The sequence below is a fragment of the Eurosta solidaginis genome, chromosome 4 (genome assembly GCF_040869045.1).
Source record: "Eurosta solidaginis isolate ZX-2024a chromosome 4, ASM4086904v1, whole genome shotgun sequence".
Taxonomy (NCBI): domain Eukaryota; kingdom Metazoa; phylum Arthropoda; class Insecta; order Diptera; family Tephritidae; genus Eurosta; species Eurosta solidaginis.
In genome coordinates, this window is record NC_090322.1 from 58918471 (window position 1) to 58942614 (window position 24144).

At 37.8% G+C, this 24144-nt stretch overlaps 1 protein-coding gene across 15 annotated transcripts in view; it reads right to left on the reverse strand.

Annotated features, from left to right (window-relative positions):
* The window catches only part of LOC137249839 (protein unc-93 homolog A), a 114317-nt gene that overhangs the window by 42752 nt on the left and 47421 nt on the right, over positions 1-24144 (reverse strand). For 13 of the 15 annotated variants that reach the window (XM_067781811.1, XM_067781807.1, XM_067781806.1 and 10 more), the window contains 4 exons: positions 20589-20930; positions 17494-18771; positions 17302-17431; positions 6158-11970 (listed from right to left, as the gene is read on the reverse strand). In XM_067781811.1, the coding sequence (XP_067637912.1) occupies positions 11609-11970; positions 17302-17431; positions 17494-18771; positions 20589-20930 (2112 nt within the window). In that variant the 3' untranslated portion in view covers positions 6158-11608. Of the gene's footprint in view, positions 1-6157; positions 11971-17086; positions 17170-17301; positions 17432-17493; positions 18772-20588; positions 20931-24144 lie in introns of those variants that run through there. The other 2 variants (XM_067781817.1, XR_010952567.1) reach the window with 2 other exon arrangements.

The window sequence follows — 24144 nt, forward strand, 5'->3', positions numbered from 1 at the left end:
ACGTGTAGTCTCGTGACGCCTTCGACTACTGCCCCCAATGACCAGTCCGGACAACCTGATCCGTCAACCATTCCACCGCAACGCAGGTGGCTGCTTCTGTGGCTGCCCACCTCGGACTGGAGGAATGGTCAACTTCACACGTTGCCCGAACTGACCACTGAGACCAGCGCCTCAGGTGCCACGTTGGGCGCCATCTGTTATGGAATCGTATTTACAATGGAAGCAGTAAGGAAGGCGGTCGGCATGATGTGTTGGTGCACAGTGGCTAGTCATTGTCGGCTGGGGCGGGTCCTTGCCAACCTTACTGTTCCTGCGCCATAAACAGAAAAAAGTTCCTATCATGCCTATCAAAAAACTCAGCTGTCAGATTCAAAAAAAACCTGACAGAAGCGCAGAGACCCACTCAAAACGCTTATCAATACCAATTAAAACGACATCCGGTCGAACCGGATGCCACGGACAGACCGTTAACATGCAAGTATTTAAATTCAAATTCAAAAGAAATAACGCAAAAAAAATACCGAACCAGAAGCGACCGGTTACCAACTCTGAAAATCAAATAATAAAAAAAAGCTGAAAAATAAAATACAACAAAAGGGCCGAATATAACTTGGGGGCGCCGCGGGTGTTGTTGCGACGCCCGGTGCTAGACCCACCCTCAAAATCCATGGCCACCGACGCACCTATTTTTCGGTGGCCCCTTACCTGTATACCCTACGTGCCTTCTAAGTAAAAAAGAACGCCAGCATTCCCATTACTACAATGTTTTTATTGACAATTCATTCCTGTGAAACTTAGACTATATTTATATTTAATACATACTAGATAAATCTCTGAGGTTAAGACCAACGAACTTTTCCCCCTTTTTTTATTTCGCTAATTTTAACAACTAGTTTAATTAGCGGTATATTGAAAGCTTTTAAAAATAACAGGAAAAAAATGTTTTCGAAAGAAATTCCAAAATTTTGCTTCTAATTCTCCGTAACGTTATTGGGCTTTATTTATCCGTGTAAAACGGTATAGACAGAAATCTATTGAAAATTCCAAAATGTTCAAGGTTCTAAAGCAGTTCTCAAGTTTTCAATTTTTTTTTCTTTTCGAAATCGTTGTGGACATTTTCTTTTACATAGCTTTCCTTATGTAATAACTTAGAATTTATATAGGTAAATAGAAGAAATTAAATGACTTTTAAAATTTGTTAACAATTTTTGCGGGTACTTCCACGTTCACTACAGTAGGTTCTTTTTGATGAAATGCAGAACTAAAATTATCTCTCTCTATCTATTATTCAACTTGCAGATGCATACAATAAACTTAAAAATTGTATCATTAAACCCATTCGGAAATTTTAGTATCCGTACGGAATCCTTTTAATATATTTCACACGTCTTGGAATGTTTCGGAATTCAAAGTTACTAGGCGTTGAACAAATTTGATATATTTTCTTCCCCGGTTTTATTTCCGTGTTAATTATTTTAGTTTATCTCATCTTATTTTATTTTATCTTAAGTTAGTTTGTTTCATTTTATTTATTTTATCTTAATTTAGTTTATTTCATTTGAGGTTATTTTATCTTAATTTAGTTTATTTCATTGTATTTTATTTTATCCTAATTTAGTTTACTTCGGGTTAGTTGAAGGAGAACTAGAAGTCAAAAAAAAGTATTCATGGAAGTTTATTGGCAACTTCCCTGTTCGATGAACCATATGTGACTCATAATAGCGTAGTGGAATGGGTTCATAAGTCACATGTGACTCATTTCTTTATACAACTTTAATGACGCTGTCTGGGTACGAGCGTGTCGTTATAGATATTTGTGAGTTCTAAGTGAGCGTATATCCAAAAGAACCGGACTTTAGGAAGTGGAAAAAAATTTGGAAAAAAAGTGTTCCTCCTGTTTTTTTTCTAATACCCTTTTCTCATTTTTTCAATTATTGATTATACTTCCAACTTCACTCAAACAAAAGGGCGTACTTATACACGCTTTTGACCTTTATGTATCAATTTACTGCTATTTGATTCGTAACTTAAGTTATGTTTTTTTTTTTTCTTCTATATGTTCACCTGGGACTCATTGAACGTGGTAACAAGATTGGTTTTGCTACGTTCCTGAGTCACATTTGAATCACCCCGAATTGAATAGCCAAAATAAGATAAATATATGCCAAATCATTTATAAAATAGTATTCTATAATATGTATTCCAATTATTCAATTAAGCAATACAAAAATTAATGGGCGTACGGCCTTCTCAAAGCGCTTGTCTAAAGCAGCGCATTCCTAATGCTATTGAAATGCATTCAATTTATCTTTAAATGGCTATGCTTATGGGTATATGAAAATGTAAATGTATGTGTGTTAATTACTCCAATCTAGTTAGTATAATACTTTCTATAATTTTAAATACTAAATCTTCTTATAAGTGGTTTCCAAAGTATCCTACTGTCGAATTCGGTTTTGGCAGATTATAATGGTCCGTAGTACGGAACGAACTCACCCATTGTTTTAACGTTGTGGTTATTGTATGTGGTATTGCCGCAGGCTTATAGCTGGCGGCCTGGCTGTTGTTGTTGTTGGCGTTGTATCATATGCTACTGCGTATGGAGTTTGTGGTGGTTTTGGTGTACCTTCATACGTACACGAATGCGCTTTAGGGTATTTCCCAATTTGTTCGCTTAATCCCTAATTGTCCAATTCTGGACTCTGCAATTGTCCGTCCTCAATTTGTGACATCAAGGGGTATCGTGGAGACAATAAGAAAGGAAAATCACCATGCAGTCAGCACAGACCACGTCACGATAATATGTGGCCGTTGTAGGTTGCCATACGAAAAAGTGAAATTGCGGCTAGTAGTAAAGCAGTCAGAATGGCAAATGTAAGTTAATTACCCACTTTGGAATGCAGGTAAGATTTTGTGTACGGTGAACAAATGTTGGTTATTAGTGGGCGATTAGTTACACTGCCTTTGAGAAGTCTTTTGATTCTACGGTGCTTTTAACTCGGTTCAGTTGTAACTGCGGAGCTGATTGTCGCTGCATTTCTTCCAGACGCGTCTGGAATTGCGATTTTGATGATATCAAATGTGACTTGCAGAAAATTAATGCAGTTTTAGGTTCGAAAAGTAGTATAAGATCCTTTTCATGTGCACAATGCGTATCGGCTTTAAAATTCAATTGGAAGTACGCTTGCCCTTAATTGGAAAATTTAAGAGCACAAATCCCCCACAGTTAACCAACTCAGCTCAATTTTTTTTTCCGGCAACTCGTCTAAGCAAATGTTGGTAATTCCATAATTTTTGTTCCTTTTTGTTTTAGCAGTGATAAATAATAATTTCTGGACACTTAGATAATCCTTTCCAACCTCTTTTTTCTTTTTTTTTCCGGAACAAGAAAAACGTGCTGGTTTTTTTTTTTTTTTACCTCTCGTGATGGCCGCTCAGTCTGTTCCCTTTTTTTCGATATTTTTCTTTTTATCGCCACTTTCACCACATCGCTAGGTGTGTTCGCGTGAACACGCTCCCAAGGGGATTATGGCCGTAGACCGCAGCAGCAGACCGTAACATATGCTTTCTAATCGAACCTGAGAATGGCCTACGGTTAGACACTGACCATCCGTATGGTAATGTATAAAAGCGAAAACAATGCAAGGCCATTCCGTTATTAAACGTTTAAGTTTTTATTAGGGCCAACCTTTCTACAATGTAAAATCTAACACTTTTCCTCCCAGATCAAGATGAGCGCTATGATTGGCACCTGCCACATAAAGCAACTGGTGATGTAAATAAATGGTAAACTGGCCGCCGTCGAAAACGTACCTTCAGTAAAATACAATGTAACGTCCGTACTCTTAAAGAAAGGGGCCGGTGGCCGGATGATGGAAAAAAATATGTATCCTAAAAATTAGGAAAAATTATATTGATTTTGCACCATAGGAATGCTTCCCTTAAGGGCGAATGAATGGTGACTTATAACTATAAAGCCATACCCAGATAAAACAGCTGATCACACCTACCTTATGGAAATCAGTGTAATCGAGTTAGCGTTATGGTATGGCACCATTAATCGATTACATTGATTTCCATAAGGTAGGTTCGATCAGCTGTTTTATCTTGTTATGGCTTTATGGTTATATATAAGTCACCATTAATTCGCCCTTTAATCTATACAATGTATTTTCCTAATATATTTTTTTCATTGGTTATAGGAATAATTTTCCTAATAATTAAAGAATTGTGTAACTGTCAGGACCGTGGATTTTTAGTCGAGGTCCGCAACTGTACAGTGGACTATTTTTATTCACTGAGCTAACTCGTACATGTACATTTGTGAAAAATATTTAATTAAGTATTCTAGATTGGGAAAAATATCTCCTCAAATTAATGAAGTTTTATACAAAAGTAAGAACCTCTTACTCATTACCAGACTTGGGAAAATGCAATTCCATGACATTGCCAACTACATTCCTCAGTAATTGGAAAGAGAAATCAATTCGTTTTCTCCAGAGCAAAGGAATTGATTACATTACAGACTCCAACAAAAAGTTTTTGAACTTATACTTCTTTAGGCGCATTATGAAACAATTATTAACACAAAATTAACAGTTCGGGTGGTTGTTCGCTGTGAACTGTACTATAAATAAACTTTCGATATAATAGTTGTGTTTTGTTTTACATCTATATACATATGCACTTAAACTTTATATGGACTGCCAAGTGCATAACTTTATTTACACTTACCCTGCAAAAATTGTTGGATCACGTGTTCCATTTTCTTCATGTTGGAGTACTCTAACAATACTCCTTTGCAATGCGTTTGCGGACCACCATCAGCCGATCATTGTTCGTTTTTTAACGAGCGTGATCACGACACGATGACGATCGAACAGAGTTGCCAAAAGTAAAATATTGCATACAAATAACTGATAATAAAATTTTACTTTGGCAACTCTGATAAAATGCAACCGCGCACTGGTTTTATGTATACATACTATAGTATAGAGAAATATTAGTTTCTTTATTCACGCAAATGCTAAATAACATAAGAATATTCGTAATAAAAAATATAAAAGTTGTATTGCCCCTCTTCATTTACTTTTATTTTAAATTAAATTCGCTCCGATAATTCTTTCCGACACAATTCCTCTTTAGTACTTTGGCATATGATCCTCTGTGGGTGCTCCATGGAGTACTACAGTGAAAGTACTTTGGAAAGTACTCTCACGTATGTACTCTATGGAATACTCACAAACAAAGCGAGAGTGGGATCACCTACTCCTCTCCTAGGACACGCAATGTTAATTGGAACACATTTTTTGTATGAATACAGATTAGTGTTGGAATACTCCTATACTCCCAAAGGAGTATTCCTTACATTATTTATGGAATACTCGCGTTTTTTTGAAGGGTATGTATTTGTTGCGCATAAAATTAGTTCTGTTAAATTTCAGTATGCACTATACTCAGTTGCAACTGAAATATCCCTTTTTTCTCTAAACTAATTTCCACTTCTATGAGCGACAAGTGTGTGTGTCCACGATTCATTGCAACCGATTCAGCAGAAGTCGTGTCTCCGCTATTAAGCACATCCTGTTTTCTAGCGAGTTATTTAACCACTGCGGCGAGTCTTCATCAATTGTAGCTAGATAAGTCTCCTAAACAATAGCCATCATCCGGTGGCAAAATCCTTAGCCAGATAAATAATTTTGCATGTAAATGCAACAACAACGATTTGAGCCAGATAAATTCAGATAGAAGTCTGGTTCAATTTGTGAGCCAGATAATTTGTGAATTACTTCTTTTTAATTTGGCAACGCTGGCTTTAATAAACCTACTTTTTAAAAATAGATGTCGCTGCTCAGCCTGTCGCCGTATGAGTTAAATGAAAAACAGCGGCGACATCTGCCTATCACATTTCACGTGTGCGAAAATTTTACGACATCTGCTTCTCAAGTCTCTCAATGATCCAGAGCATTCCCGTGAGAATTGAGCGTGAGCCGGAGCTGTAAAACTCACTGGATGACTGCAACTATCTACATAAGTGATGAACCGCAAACAGTGCACGGACTTTTAAAAACAGAATGTTGGTAGACGAAAAATTAAAATAGTGGTAGAAGTTGGTAGATTTTTTTTCCAAGAAAAAATAGCTACAGTTTATATTTGTACAAAAAAATTCATATTTTATTGTAAAACAAATAAAGCGCATGTCACGGAAATAACACTTTTAAAAAAACATGTAAACAAAACAAAAAAATACATGTAGATTTGTATATACATAGCTTATGCCTATATGATGCTTGCTGTATTTCGAGCTTGAAATACTGACGAAAATTTACGGAAACGTCTAATAACAACAGGATTTTTCCAATATACCAAGAATACTACCACAAAATAACCAACTTTGGTATATACTTAACTTTTTTTATTTTCGTTTAAAATTATTCACAAAAAACTGATGAAAATAGCACGTACTCATTTACCACATTTATTTCATAAACAAATTTATTTCTTATTTGAATTCGTACACAAACTTTTCAAAATAAAAACCAATCTTCGTTTGAAATAGCAATGGCAAAATTATTATATACTGATACGAACATTAGCAACACTAAGGGATACTATCATCTCTAAGTCGATACTGAGCAGTGACTTGTATGCACATAATTAAATTAATCATTATGTCTACACATATGTCCATACAAGCAGCGGAGAGCAACGCAGAAACACATGCATATATCTGAGATACCCCCAAAAGTAGGCAATTATTTGTGCAAGTATCACTCACATATACACGCGCATATGAGAAGCTATACACATGCATATTTAGTTATAATTTTATAGCTGGTAACTACGTAAGTTCTGGAAACGCCTAGAAGTATGCAACGAGGAAATCGAAGAGTATAAAAGAGCCCAATCTGAGCAATCACAGTCAGTTTGATTTAAGCAAGTTATCAGTTGCGAAGTATAATCTTCAACCGTTTTTGCATTATTCAATATTGGAGTTATTTATTCAACAGTTTAGTGATTCGAACGTTAGCAGAAGATTTGGATTAAGCGGAATTTCAGTAAATTCGTTACAATGCCTAATGATCGCAGTATTTGGTTTCAATGCGAATATGTATATTGAAATGTTGGTTAGATTTTTGGGCTTTGGTCGTAGAAGTGGTAGAAAATGAAAATGGGCTAAAAAGTTGGTAGATCTACCAATAAAGTGGTAAAGTCCGTGCACTGACCGCAAATGTAGATGTACGTACATTAAAACAAAAACAAGTAAAGACGGGACTGTCAAAAAAGAAAAATAGGTAGGTAGTTTGTATGAGGATGCAAAGCTTCACGTCTTTTGTGGTCTGCATGAAATAGCTATGACAATGAATCACTTATGTCAACAATATATGACGTAAACGTAAGTATTTGATGAAATTTGAAGCTTTTAGCCGTTAAAAAGGGGACAGAAATGAGCGTTTATACCACCGATCTCTATGATTTCTCCAGATAACAATATTTGTTGTATACGTAAAAATTTGGTGAAATTTGAAGCTTCTAGATGTTCAAATGGGGCAGAATTTACGAAAAATTTCGTATCTGAACAATCGGTTGTATGTATATATAATATATAATACCACCGATGTATTAAATTTTGTCATACAACAATGAACGGATATCCGTTGGCACGGATAAAATCTGGACGGCATGGATATCAGGTTAATATTCGTTTGTGAAATTATCCGGATATCTGGATTTATGAAGAACCGGTTAATAACCGTATTTTTGGATATCCTGGGAAAGCACCAAATTGATGTACCATATACATATGTTTATTTAACATTAATAACAAAAAAATAAATTGCAGATGTTTGTAAAATTGTAGCTTTTTAATTTTTGACGCTAATTTAATAATCTACAAACATAGTTTGTGAATAATTTTTCGATGTTTGCTTCGTTCAATTCTGATATGCAGATATTCAACTTTTATATTCCAGTATCCGGACATACGGATATCCGGATTTTCCGTTTACGTATCCGGATATCCGGATTTTACATTTACGAATCCGGATAGCCAGATTTTTTGCTTAGCTATCCGGTTATTCGAATATCCGGTTTATCCGGATAGTTGAAAAATCGGGATGCACTTCACAGCCCTACTCTATACATAAGCATTCGGTGAAATTTGAAGCTCCTAGCTGTTAAAATGGGGCAGAAATTACGAAAAGCTTCTTATCTGCACAATCCGTTGTGGGGGATATATGCTATATATATGACCGATCTCATCCATTTTTTCAGACAATAATATGTGCATTATACGAAATCATATGGTGAAGTTTGAAGCTTCAATCTGATAAATTGAGGAAGATATGACAAAAATCCTCTTTTATGAAAAAACGGTTGGATAGGGGATATATGCTATAGTGGTCCGATCCGGCCGGTTCCGATAAATGTCTAATCGGATACCTAAATATACCTGCTCACCAAAGTTTATCAAGATATCTCAAAAATTGAGGGACTGGCTTGCATACAAACAGACAGACGTACAAACGGACATAAATAAATCAACTCATCTCTTCATCCTGATCATTTCGGTATATTTATTGGTGGGTCTATCTATTTTCCTTTAAGAACTTACAATTTTGAGATTCGTGATGAAGTTAATATACCATTTCATTTTCATGAAAGGTATGCATATCCTTTAAGGACTTACAATTTTGAGATTCGTGACGAAGTTAATATACTATTTCATTTTCATGAAAGGTATACAAATCCTGAAAGGTATACAATCCTCTCAAAATTGTAAGCCCTTAAAGGAAAAGGTGGGTAGTTTGTGTGAGGATGCAAATTTTCACGTTTTTTTGTGGTCTACGTGAAATAGCATGATATTGAATCACTTATCTTAACAATATATAACGAAAACGTAGGTATTTGATGAAATTTGAAGCTTTAAGCCGTTAAAAAGGGGGCAGAAATGACAGTTTATATGGGGTTTATAATATATTGTGGCGAATGTTGACATCACTATGCTGTTAGTAAATAATCGCACCAACAAAACACAACAAACGGCAACACTTATGTGCAAGGCAACGAAGAGATATCTCACACATACATGTAGTCATCATCCGAAGTAGATACTCACACATACATACGCATATGGCTATAAGAAAAGCATTAGCTACACACATACATGTATATTAGGGTGGAGTGATACCCTATGGATTTTTTTTTGGTGTAATGGCGTAGCAATGAAAATTTGTCTTTATAAGAATTAACCAAAACCACCAAATATTATTTTCGTAGAATGGCGTTTTGAGATGTCCCCAGCCCCAAAAAGTTGAGCAAAATAATCGCGATTTTACAAAGCTCATTATTTACATATTTATTTTATTTCTTTTTTAATATACACAACTTTAGTAAAATTACATATTATAACTAAAAACTACATATTTTAAATGGTGTTTTACAGTTTTTTTTTTTTTGATAATAGTATGTTTCTAATCAAGTGTATAAGTAAAAGTTTTACTGACAAATACTAGGCCATGAAAATCAGTAGGCTTTGAAATGAATGAGCACAGTAACAACGAGCGAAAGTAAATAAATGACAAAAAAAAAAAAAAAAAAAATACACAAAAAAAATGTGTACCTACAGTCTTTTTCAAAGTTTAGTTGCGTTGGGGCACCTCTAAACATACGATGAGTGAAATAAAAATTTTCTTCCTTATTTCTGGTCTAGAAAGGCAACTTTCTGGAGGTCAGCCAAAAGCGATTTCGAAAAAAAATAAATTCACTCCACCCTAATGTATATAGCTGGTAACCAATCATGATATAAAATTGTGCTCGAACTGTTCGCGAAATGACTAGACCTCAGGAGAAATGGGTGAACGAGAAGACCGAGAGTATAAAAGCAGCGCAATCTGACGTATCAGAATCAGTTTGATTAAAACACGCTTTTGTGAAGTACGTGATATTGAAGTATAATTGTACTACTCCCAAAATATACTAAATAAATACCATATTGCAATAGTGAATATTGGAGTTATTTATGAAACAGTTCAGCGATACGAACGTTAGCAGAACGTGCAAATAATCGGAATTGCCCAGAATTCGTTACTTGCAAAGCACGACGTGTGGAAGTAGAAAGGCCAGACTGGGTGAACGCAATAATGGAGGCACTGAAAGCATCGCAAAAGCGGAGTGAAAAAGTTATCAAATGCTTCAAATGCAGGAAGACAGGTCACATTGCACGTCATTGCGGTCTTGACCCTAGTGGTTCCAACAGCATGGGTGGTCTTAAGTACAAAGCTGGAGGAGATGAGCAAGAGCAAGCCAGATGTAAAGATCAAGAACTTGCTCGAGCTATTGAATGCCTTGTGATATCTGTATCACAAATCGGAAGAAAATCGAGCAGTCTTACCGTCAGAGGAAATTTGAGATGTTTGCTCAAATGGACTCAAAAGTATGCTGAAACAAGTTGTTCCAAACAAATCAGTTTGTCCCAATGTCGTTATAAAACTATTAACGAGCGGTTAAAAAACCATTACAAAATTAAATAGAACAAATAATGAGGTATAAGTTCGGCTGATTCCGAACATTTTATACCTAGTTGTGATGTATTACGGTTTTATTTTATTTCTTAAACAAACGTCTTTAAAATGTAGGCGTGATCGTCAAATCAATATAAGCCAAATTTGTAAATTTCTTAAGAAAAATAGCTCTCTAATCAATATGAATTTGATAGATTGAACGTTACTTCAATTAGCGAAACAAGCCATAATAATCACAACTAGGTTTAAATGTTATTGCTATATCTAGATTACTTGCTTAAGTTTTGTTATTAATTACTATTATTTTTACATCTAAGTGTTGTTATCGCAATAAGTTATATTACTAACAGCGATAACTAACGGTATAAAAAATATTGATTTTAGCTTTATTTAAGCTCAATACTGTTTAATAAATTGCACGTTGGCACGTTTCATTTACTACTTCTATAATTGTTTTGATATTTATGTATGATTTTAGGGCCCGGGTTTTTAATGTGAGTCTAAACTCCAATTAAAGTCGACTAAAGTTTAACACTGCCACTTCGGCCACTTCGACTGAGATGAGCAGTAAACTTTATGTTATCGAACAAAGTGGCAATGATAAACTCTTGTCAACTTTAGTTGAAGTTTAAAGCGCAGCTAATTAATTTTACATATTAATTATTGTGATCTATACAACATAAAACGATAAAACTTAAATCTATTTCACAACATAAACTGTATAAAATAAATTCATATTGTCAACAATATAAAACTCTTCCTCAACGTAGTATTTTAGGAGACTTTTAAACATCTCTTGACTATAATAAAAAAGGATTAATCTTTGTGCTACCGGTTTTTACTTTGCGGCATATGTAGGTATGTTGGTTGCTCAAGCAATTCTAAATGTCTCAAATATTTAACCCTTATAGGTTTGTTAACCTGGCGCTTTAAATAGAGGCAACTAAGTCCTCTTGCCAATAACTGGAAATGGAAGATTCGATTCCCAAAACAAAAAAAGAAACAAAAATAATTTATTTTATTTTTCACATTGTATGCGTTCGTGCCATGTTGCCACGCTTTTTTGACTAACTAAATACGGTACGTCATAAATTGATCAATTGCAATTTACGTTGTGCTTCCAAACGGATTTCTAACATTGCATATGCCGGTAAACTCACCACCAACATAATCACCATAGTAATAATTTTAGGTGTTTCGCACATTAGGCCATGCGCTGCAAATGTGATGCCCAAGCCAAGAAAGCGTAACCCTTGTAATGGACTGGCCACTTCCGTAATGTGGTTGGCGTGATTAATTGTAATTAAGGCCATTAGAAGCGTTTCCCACATACCGTTGCAGGCACCCCATGAAGCGGCTAAAACATAGAAAAGTGCCATGTCATCGCTCGATGGCTTCCAGCTGGATAGTGCGAGTAGCAGACAGGATTGAAAGAAAAAGCCGGCCACTAGTGGAAGTGGAGAAAACAAAATATTATATTTTAGTTAAGGAATTGATAGGTTTCAAGCAGGGACCCATTTTAATAACTATTTTGTTATGTCCAAAATGTCCGGATCAAAAAATTATCCTAGGTGAAAGTTTATGGGATCCCCATAGCATTCGTGACAAAACATGCATAATTTTTATTTTTCGGACGTTTTTCAAAAAAATCTACAAATAAAAGTAAAATCTGGACTTTTATTTTTAAAGTCGGAAAATTAAGGTAAAGTCTGCCCCCGTATTTTAACCTTTGCTAACTGAAAAACTCCATCGCCAAATATCCCAAAAACAGTGTCAAGTGCGCACAAAACATGCAACATTTAGTACCATGTGTTCATAAGGAATAACCGCCCAAGTCCTATGTAAAAGTATAGGAGATTGGCTGTTATTCGTAGTGACCTTATGGTACTAAATGTGGCAAACTTTTCTGCGCACTTGGTACTGCTTTAGACATGTTTGGCGATGGAGTTTTAGCGTTAGCGAAGGTTGGAATTAGGGGGTTGGAATTTTATTTTAACAGTCTGAGGACAAAAGTAAAATTTGGACTTTTATTTTTTAAAAGGATGTGAGGAACCCAAAACCGAGGGTTTTGTACCCTCACAACATATAATTACATATACATTTTTAACATACATTTTTGTTATACAATAATTCAGCTTATTATCTTGAATTTACCATTTATACATTTTTTATGAAGTACCCTAAATGTACATTTACCCTTAAGAATTATGCGCCAAAATATATATATTATGTTGTATATTGAATTTATCATTACTAAATTGAAGGACAAATTAGACTTGCGCCCTTTTGCACGCAAGCAAAATATTTACATTTTCGCCCACATAAATTTTAAATATAGGATCACCCTAACATGTACTGAACCTTTGGAAGAGAAGTGGATACGCACAAAACATAAAAATGCATCGGTCAACCAACCCTTTGCGCATCCAATGCACCCAACTACAAATACATAATAATTTGAGTAAACGGAGATCAGCAGTAAGTCGCCAAACTAAGCGCCGCTACTTGGTATTTCGATTTACATACTTACGTACGAGCATACAACACACCAACGCACGCCGTAAGCAGAAGTCGAAAGCATCAAGCGAGGCCAACGCACCATCAGAACCAAGCGACAGGGAACACGCATAAACACAAATGGTTGAATTCAATAGGTAAAGCGAAGGTTGTAAAACACGGTGGCATACAACAACGTATATACGAGATTAGGTACACTGATTTCTATGTATATTAGGGCTCCCGAAATTAGGGTGAAGCTGAGTGCCGGGACAACGGATTATCCTACGTGACTGAAGGCATGCGTATGTACATACACACAAACCAGAGGCATGAGAAAGGAAAAAGGAAATGTATGTTAGCATGTAGGCGTATGCAAATTTTAATAGAATACAATGCATTATTATTCGAGTTCATTACTACTTTCTTACAATTGTTATTGCAAAATTACGGACTGCCTGCGCGCAGCTCTACATAATTTTATAACGGAAGGAAAATAACCGTCCGCCGACGTACGAAATCGTATATAAAGGCGACAAATTAGCATGTAAGATCAGAAGCTAGGAGATAGGCATACGATTCAGTGGGCTTCTACCACTGATCAGAACACGACTTGAAGGTTTCTACTTCATTTCGTGCTTAGTTTTTATATTCAGTAGGAAGTTTCCACTCTAACTGACGGAGAGCTTGGGAGAGGGGTTCTACCTCAGCTACTCTTATCGAGACAGGGCCAGAGAAAAGGAGTAGCTATTAAGGGTATTTTAATTTTTAAATAAATTTTATAACGCATTTTCAGAATTCCTTTGTTTATTTCTTACAATCGGAATAGGTTCTCCCACCAACTATAGGAACCCTGGACGGTCTGGTCATACCTAAGCAAAAATAATTCCGTCACAAGAAAAGAACGAAATTCCAGCCGCATAACTAAGGACCGTTCCGATTACCTGAATGAAACGAGTTTTTCAGCAACCGATTCTCCTAAATATTTGGATTTAATCCCTATACGGGCACTTCAAAATTATTGTTACTAATACATGAAACTTATAATCGAAAAACCATAACAAACTCTCAAAGTACTAACTGTAATCCAACTAAGATTTTGTCTTGAAATTTGTTGCACCGCTTTCTGTTGAAACAACAAAAAAAAAAAATCGTTTCATCTGGATGATCCATTCCACAGGTATAGGGCCGCACTTTTATTCTGTCCTTAAAAAATAAAACTCCAGATTTAATAATTTCTTTTGGACTTAAACTTAAAAGTCTGGAAACAATTTTTACTGAAAGACTTTTCTTATAAAATGAATAACGGTTTGGGTCCCTGCTTTCAAGGATAGGAGTTTATTGTTTCAATAAATGCTTGTAAATACTTTTCATAAATGTTCGAAAATAAAATAAAATTAAAACCAAAATACATAACAACTGGCGTTCATAGCAAAGAGGCAGCGGACAATTTGTCGAAGCCTCCCTTCCAGCTTTTTTACTTAGCAAGTAATATTTTACAGCCATCAAAAAAAAATCAATTAAAAACAAGTAAGGAAGGCTACGTTCGGGTGTAACCGAACATTACCTACTCAGCTGAGAGCTTTGGGGACAAAATAAGGGAAAATCACCATGTAGGAAAATGAACCTAGGGAAAGCCCGGAATGTAACCGAACATTACCTACTCAGCTGAGAGCTTTGGGGACAAAATAAGGAAAAATCACCATGTAGGAAAATGAACCTAGGGAAAGCCCGGAATGTAACCGAACATTACCTACTCAGCTGAGAGCTTTGGGGACAAAATACGGGAATATCACCATGTAGGAAAATGAACCTAGGGAAAGCCCGGAATGTGTTTGTATGACATGGGATCAAATGAAGGTATTAAAGAGTATTTTTAAAGGGAGTGGGCCTTAGTTCTATAGGTGGACGCCTTTTCGAGATATCGCCATAAAGGTGGACCAGGGGTGAATCTAATATGTGTTTGTACGATATGGGATCAAATGAAGGTGTTAATGAGTATTTTTAAAGAGAGTGGGCCTTAGTTCTATAGGTGGACGCCTTTTCGAGATATCGCCGTAAAGGTGGAAAGGGGTGACTCTAGAATGTGCTTGTACGATATGGGAATCAAATGAAAGGCGTTAAAGAGTATTTTAAAAGGGAGTGGGCCTTAGTTCTATAGGTTGACGCCTTTTCGAGATATCGCCATAAAGGTGGACCAGGGGTGACTCTAATATGTGTTTGTACGATATGGGATCAAATGAAGGTGTTAATGAGTATTTTTAAAGAGAGTGGGTCTTAGTTCTATAGGTGGACGCCTTTTCGAGATATCGCCATATAGAATTATGACATTTTTTTCAGTTTTCGTAATTTTCGATATCGAAAAAGTGGGCGCGGTCATAGTCGGATTTCGGCCATTTTTATACCAAGATAAAGTGAGTTCAGGCAAGTACGTGAATCAAGTTTAGTGAAGTTATCGATTTTTGCTCAAGTTATCGTGTTAACGGCGGAAAGGAAGGACAGACGGTGGACTGTGTATAAAAACTGGGCGTGGCTTCAACCGATTTCGCCCATTTTCACAAAAAACAGTTATCGTCATAGAGTCAATGCCCCTACCAAATTTCACAAGGATTGGTAAATTTTTGTTCGACTTATGGCATTAAAAGTATCCTAGACAAATTAAATTAAAAAGGGCGGAGCCACGCCCATTTCGAAATTTTCTTTTATTTCTGTATTTTGCTGCACCATATTATTACTGGAGTTGAATGCTGAAATAATTTACTTATATACTGTAGAGATATTAAATTTTTTGTTAAAATTTGACTTGATTGATATCTTCAACGACTGCCAAATTACAGCTTGCAAAACTTTCAAATTACCTTCTTTCAACAGTGGACGGTGCCACGCCCATTGTCTAAAATTTTACTAATTTTCTATTCTACGTCATAAGGTCAACCCACCTACCAAGTTTCATCGCTTTATCCGTCCTTGGTAATGAATTATCGCACTTTCTCGATTTTTCGAAATTTTCGATATCGAAAAAATGGGCGTGGTTATAGTCCGATTTCATTCATTTAAATAGCGATCTGAGATGTGTGCCCAGGAATCTACATACCAAATTTCATCAACATACCTCAAAATTTACTCAAGTTATCGTGTTTACGGGCGAACGGACGGACGGACAAGGCTAAATAAATTTCTTTTTTCGCCCAGATCATTTTGATATATAGAAGTCTTATCTATCTCGATTAGTTTATGCCGTTACGGATTACCGCTAAGCGAACAAAGTTAATATACTCTGTGAGCTCTGCTCAACTTAATAAAAAACCCAAGGAACCTTAAAACTAAAAAGCAGCGAAAGATAAGTTCTTTGTCATCAGATGATAACGATTCCTATAGCCTGGCTGATTCTAATAAATCATTTGACTTTGGTGATAATGGCGAGCAGGACAATGAGCAATCAGCTTTGGAGATTAGTGACGGAATTCATGTTGCGAACGAAGAGAACAAGATTGAGCAAACAGCGTTGGAAACTACCCATGAAATACGTATTGAAAAGAATGAATTTGTGTTAGTTAGGTTCACTGACAAAACAGATTTGTTTTACATTGGTGTAGTCGTGGAAGTTGAAAATTCGACGTGCGTCGCGAAATTCCTCAGACGTCAAAGTAAAACCCAATATTTCTATGAACCGATTGTAGAAGACAGACACTTGGTTTCAAAGCAGGATATAGTACGTATATTGCCCACACCTGAACATCCACCAGAAACTTCACGCGCGCAAAGCAAGTTTATTTTAACTTAGATTTTTCAAATTTAGATGTTCGTTAAAAGTAGACTTATACTTTATTTTATGCTTACATTTTTTATGTTTTTGTTCGAAAAAATTGTTACTGTATTGAAATAAATAACATTAAATATAAATTAAAAATCGTATTCTGCGTTTTTTCCAACATCCTTTTTTATTTTGCTGGTTAAATTGCTATATCTGATAAATGTCGAAACCTCCCACCCAATGTCGAAGCCAATCAGATGACTGACGAAGCCTCCCTGAAAAAGGGAGGCTTCGTCATATTTTTTGTTTTTGGTTATTTGATTATACATGTACATCCGGCAAAGAACCATCAACATCGACAACACTCCCCAAGGCCTTCGGGGAGTGTCCTTACCGCTACAACAACAAAAACATATTAATATTATAGACCTTGCAGTTAAGTAAATGGGAGACCTCCCCTGTATTCTAATTGTGTAATTTTGTTTATGTCAACATGGATGAATGAAAAAAAAAAACGATATAACTTACATATAACTATGATCCGTTTTGTATGCCGAAGTAACATGCTGAGAGTACATGAAACTATGCACTGCATGAGACCCATGGCCACTAAGGCGCCAGCAACCATACTAATACCCAACGAGCAGGAAACAAAAGCCTGGTAATTACAAAACACATTCATACAAAGACATTGCTAAGTCATTACTTCCTAAAACTCACCCGCAAGAAGTCACCCAGCATGTAAGCTTGTTCGGTACCAACGAAAAACGCCATTGGTCCGGCGAATAGTAATGTATCAGTCACACCTTTAAGATAGGTCTCACGTCGAAAAGTACCCTGTATCTTGCCACCATAGAGAGATAAAGCCGACGCAGCTACAGTGAATAATAAATATACGCTGATTAACGTAATACCACCACCAGTTGACCTCTCATTTATGAACTGTGTGTAAATGGTTTCATTTGTATCGTTGCCAATATCATCGAAGGTGTTGTCCTGGTGCCAAACGGGACACATGTCGGCGCCACAAATTCGTTCACCATGTTCGTTATGATAGTAGAAATCATCGAAGTACCCAGGAATATTCGGCAGAAACCCAGTCATGCTGTAGGAATGTGATCGTAGCGCCATCGCTTCTGGTAACGTCGCATTCACAACTTTATTCTGCAACAATGTCGCTTGTGTCACAACTGTGGGGGTGGTACTAATATCGAAGCAATTCCAGTCATTTGAACTGCAAGCCAATGTGAATGATGCTATTAATGCACCCGCTATAATGCCCAGATCTTGTGCAACGTGGAACCAACGCGCCAAGCGACGTACCTTCTGATCACGGTTGCAAAAAAGCTTATGTTCATCCATAACATCAGGCGCATGTGATGAGCTCAGCATACATTCGTGCTGTGAGCAGCTTAGCTTGCTGCCAAAGTGTACTACCAAAGCAATTTTACTAATCCACGAAGGACTATATGTAACTCCGACCAGTATATATGCTGGCAATAACGTAAAAATAGACGGAAACAGATGGCACAGGAGAAACGCGCAAGTCGCTATATAACTGGCACCAATAACTGTCGCATAACCAACTTTTTGTATAAGGCGTTTCGTAAATAGGCACATAGCAGCAGATATCAGAAAGCAGCCACTTAGAAGCAATGCGCCTATATTTGGACCCACATGCAACCATTGTTCGCGTTGATGCCACACAGAATTGGAGCCTTGCAATGCGAAAAGTGGCAACAGTACGGCGCAAATCAATGCGTGAGCCACTGTCAGGCAAATGAAATTTTGACACATTTTATGTCGGACATGTGGCGGTATTCTGTGACGGCAATTGCGATTATTAAGCGTTATTAGTCGTCTGATAGATGCAGCACCAATTGAACTGTTGATAGACTCACGACGGCGTGAGGTTGCTAATGCGGCCTGCACCTGATATGATGACACAGGATTTATACGATGAGAACGCGTGGAAATTGGTGAATAGGTGGCCAGGTGCTGAAAATATTAAAAACAGAAATGTAATTATTTTTTAAAACTAATTCGGACTATACGATCTTAATAGAGTCGATGACGCTCGCTGATTAACGCCTTTGACTTCTCACAATAATTATCCTCCTTTCCTCCGCGAAGAGCACTGGTAACCTCAAACATCTTATAGAAAGCAGATAAGCAAGAAGAGATGTCCTACAGGTTCAAGAACTTATTCCCACTTCAGTCGGAGTAGTACCAAAACGTCATTGCCCAGAACGTACCGAATTCAAACTGCCTAAGTCGGTAACCTCTCCAAAGTTATAGGGAAGTGTTTTTATGCATAGAACAACAACAATACCCACATCATGTAAAACACAGATGTACAAACGTTCAACTAAATTTTGGAGCCTTAAATTATGGCACATAATTTAGCCCTTTGATCCGGAGGAATATCCCCGGGCCCTCAACCATATCCATATACAGTCGCTATACTCCTTGTTTGCGTAAGCCCCACTATCATAGCCGAATATCCAAAACCCTAGATGCCAACAAGTCTTGAGGTGTGTGCATGTATGTAATATACATATTACTCAGTGGAAACGGTAGGTTAGGTTGAACTGCCCGGTCAATAAAAACCTTACATAGACTGAATGTGTTCATTGTGTTACCACAATGTTTGACGACCAAACGAAAGAACCCAATCAGTTGCCAGGAATTATGTTATAGATTAACTTCGTCTTCTTGGCAAAAATTTTTCTATGAGCTGGCTTAATTGCTGCCTTAAGATCTGGTAACTCTGCCGCCGCTCATAGCTGGAGGCTTGACCTGGCGAGCGCAGGATACGAAGACGAAACGTGTTCAACCATTTCTTCCTGCTCGGACTTCCTACATCTGCTGTTACTGACAAGGCCTTACTTATAAGCATGTGATGCCAGAAGGCAGTGTACAGTTGGTATGCCAAACGTGAGCCTTAAGTCTTCTCTTCACTTTTTGAGTTTAATGTCGTAGAATTTGCACATTATCTGAGACATTTTTCATACCCGCGCTTTTGTCCACGCCTTTTCTGCTTGATGGATCATATGCAACTCCTGTCTGCTTTTGATTACTACCAAACGTTATATCTCTTTATGACCGGGAACCCGGGTCCGGCAGGCGCAAAGTCTCTCCAAAGCTTCTTTACATTCCAGGACACTTCGTGGTGAATTACTGTGTGACATTATTGCCTGGATTGCCGCCTGACTAATACAAATATATATATTGACGAGGCCGCAGATTAGGAACGCTTCCTCCAGAATTTCTGGATTCCCTATATTAGATGGCTCAAAGGGTTCTAAATCTCGTATTATCTGAGTGTTCGGTTAATATAAATCGAGCATTCAATCCTGTTTAACTTCTTCATGCTGACGTTCCTGCAAATAGTTGGAACTGCCGTGTGCTATGGCAGCTTCACACAAATTTTGCTCTATTATTCACTGCATGAAGCCTGTACATTTTCTTAACCGAGTCAGCGTCCAAACTCCTTAAAGACGAACATGAATGCAACTCAGTAATTCTAATAGGGAAAAAATCCTCAATATTCATAGCATTGTCCTACAGTTTCCTATAAAAATAAATGTTTCTGGTGACTTTCAATTAATTAAACGACCGGCCCTTAATTACGCTTCTCTAAAAGTCAGTACAGCAAAACTTCGCTGGACCGATTACTTTAGGAGATTAGATCATTTGAAATATATCATCATACACTAATATGACAATACAACGCGAAAATCTCCCCCCCCCCCCCCCCCCCCCGCCCCCTCCCACTATAATCCCTAATCGTCTAATAATGTAAATGAACTTACCTCCATCAATTGTTCATCCCAAATATTTTGCGTTCCTCCTGAGCTTCTTGTACGCAACACTCGATGTCGCGTTGTTAGCGAATGCCGATGATGTTGATGCTGATGATGACGTTTGGTTAACAAGGCGGGCGTTCCTACGCCAAGCAAAGCTGCACCACCCACTGCAAATCCACTTAAGTTTGTCGTTGCCATTGTAGGTGATGTATTTGCGCCAAAACCGATGCCACCAGTTGCTGGTGCAGTATTTGTTAAATGAGTGACACCAGTAGCAGCAGCCGCCATTCCAAGGGTACCGCCACCCATACCCAAACCCGCCATCAAGTATGCATTGTAGGAGGATTGCTATATGTAAATAAGAAAGCAAAATTTTAAAATATTGTAAGGAATTTACTGCAAATCCTCTTATTTGCAACCCTCTGCTAAGTTCGAATCACTAAACTGTTGAATAAATAACTCCAATATTACGGAAAATGGCCTTTATTATAGTACTTCACAAAAACACTTATACTTTTCAACTAGCTTGCTTAATAACCAAACTGACTGATAACTTAAATGAAACTCTACTATTGCCCGACAGATTGCGTGCTTAATCAAAAACTGATTACAGCGCCTCTACCGCTGGTGTTTTATACTCTGTAATTTCCTCGTGGCATCTTCTAGGCGCTTCCAGAATTGACCAAGTTGCCGCCATATAATTATAACTACAGATGCACGTATATAGCTTCTCATATGCGTGTATTTGTAAGCGATACTTCAACAATTACAATTGCATACTTTTGGGAGCATCTCAGATATGATATCCGCATGTGTTTGTGCATCTCTTCTCTGCTGCGTGTACGTACATATGTGTAGACATAATGTTTTATTCGTTTATGTAGATACAAGTGACTGTCTGCTTTATTGTTGTTCTGACTTCATTTACTTAGCATCAGACTTGAGATGTGAGTATCACTTAGTGTCACTCATATTCGTCACATTGCCCTCCACCTAAGTCTGATCGTCCCGATCAGACAAATCGCTCGATCTAAACGCTGCCAGCCTCTCCAAATGAACCACTTTCATTTTGGTTCGTGGTTTGCCAATGGTTTGTATGCGGTATACTACATCGTTGATCCGTTTTACAACTTTGTATGGGCCTTCCCAATTACACTGAAATTTCGGGGACAAACCTTTTTTTCGTTGTGGGTTGTATAACAGCACCAACTCTCCTTCCTGAAACCCTTCCGAATTAATTGCTTTATCGTACCTCGTTTTCATCTTGTCACTCATAATTTTTGATCGTTGCCTTAAAAGATCGTGTATCTCTCTCAGCTCTTCTTCCAAGACACCAGTGGACTTCTTGACATTTCTCTCCGCAACGGCATCTATCCCAAACTTCAAATCAGCTGGCAGTCGAAGGTCATTGCCAAAAATTATCTTTGCGGGAGTGTGGCCCGTTGTCACATGCACTGCTGATCGGTAAGCCATCAAGAATAATGGTATGCGCGTATCCCACTCCTTATGGTACTTGTCTACTACTTTCCTTAAATGCTCCTCCAATGTTCTATTGAATCGTTCCACCATACCATCGGACTGAGGATGCAATGCAGTTGTCCGTGTTTTTCGAATTCCCAATGATTGACACATTTCCCGGAACTCAGCTGATTCGAAATTCCTGCCTTGGTCAGAATGTAACTCCATTGGTACACCATACCTTGCAACCCAATTGTCTATAAACACTTCTGCTACTGTTTTCGCTTCTTGATTTGGGATTGGGTATACTTCTGACCATTTGCTGAAGTAATCCATAACCACCAGTACATATTTGTTTCCGCAGTTGCTAGTAGAAAATGGACCTGCAACATCCATGGCGATCCTTTCAAATGGCGCACCTGAGTTATATTGCTTCATTTGGCCATGACTTCGGGTTTTGGGCCATTCGCTCTGCTGCAGACCTCGCAGTTCGCAATCCACTCAGTGACCGACTGACGGCAACCAACCCAATAGAACCTCTGTTTAATCTTCTCGAGCGTCTTCGTGATTCCAAGACGACCTCCTCTTGGACCATTATGCAGCTCGCAGAGCACGTCAGCAATCCTCTTTCTGGGAACAACTATCAGTTTCTTCTTGCATTGACCATCCTCACTCTCCCATACTTGATGCAAGCAACCGGATATCAATTCTAAACTGTCCCACTGTACCCAATATGACTTCGCAATGGGACTCTCTGCTGACATCTCCTCTCTATTTGGTTTTTCGTTTCATTCGAGCCCTTGCATAACATGTGTTAGATCTGTATCTTCTAGCTGACAATTCCTTAGTTGTTCCTTGTCTCATTCATCCGCACACGTTATAGTCATTAGCCGTACATCTATAACGTCTTCTTTAGCCTCGGCCTTTGAACAGTGCTTGCATTCCAAACTACATGGTCTTCGTGACATTGCATCGGCATTCCCATAGGTACTACCTTTCCGATGCTCAATGGAAAAGTCATAGCTTTGTAGCCGCTCGATCCACCGTGCCAATTGTCCTTTTGGATTACGGAACTGCAGAAGCCATTTCAACGCTGCGTGATCTGTCCTGACGCGGAATCGCTGGCCGTAGAGATATTTGTGAAATTGTTTAATGCACTCTACCAATGCCAACAGCTCTCTCCGTGTAACGCAATAGTTCTTCTCTGGTTTTCCAATCGAACGGCTGTAGTATGCAACTAACTTCTCCTGTCCATCGACCAGTTGTGATAAAACACCTCCTATAGCATATCCACCCGCATCTGTATCTAGAATAAAGGTTGCTCCTGGAATCGGATACGCCAACATTGGGCAGTGCACAAACGCTCTTTCAATGTTTGGAAAACCACTTCTTGCTCCTTCTTCCATTCAAAAGCTTTTTTTTTCTTGAAAGCTCATGGAGGTTATGTGCTACGCTGGAAAAGTTTGGTACAAATCGCCGGGAATATATGCACAGCCCAAGGAAACTTCTTAATTCATGCAAGTTCTGTGGTCTTGGCCAATCCTTTACTGCCTCCATCTTTTCACTTGCTGTACGGATACCTTCTGTCGTTACTTTGTGACCCAAATAATTTACTTCCTTTTTAAACAGCGCACACTTTTGGGGACTTAGTTTCAGACCAACGCCAGCTATTCTGTGGAAAACTTCCTCCAAGTTTTTAAGATGTTCATCGAAGTTCTTGCCCAATACCATGATGTCGTCGAGGTATACCAAGCATGTTTTCCAGTGAAGTCCTTTCAATACCTGATCTATGAGTCTCTCAAAAGTAGCTGGTGCATTACAAAGTCCAAAAGGCATTACTGTAAATTGCCGAAGACCATCTCCGATGCTAAAGGCTGTTTTTTCTTTGTCTTCCTCCTTCACCTCCACTTGCCAGTAGACACTTTTCAAGTCCAATGTCGAAAACCATTTCGTACCAGAGATCGAGGCCAGAGTGTCGTCAATTCTTGGCAATGGGTAGCTATCCTTTTTCGTGACGTCGTTCAACTTGCGGTAGTCCACGCAAAACCTCATTTTCCCATCCTTCTTCTTCACAAGTACCACAGGTGAGCTCCATGGACTAGCT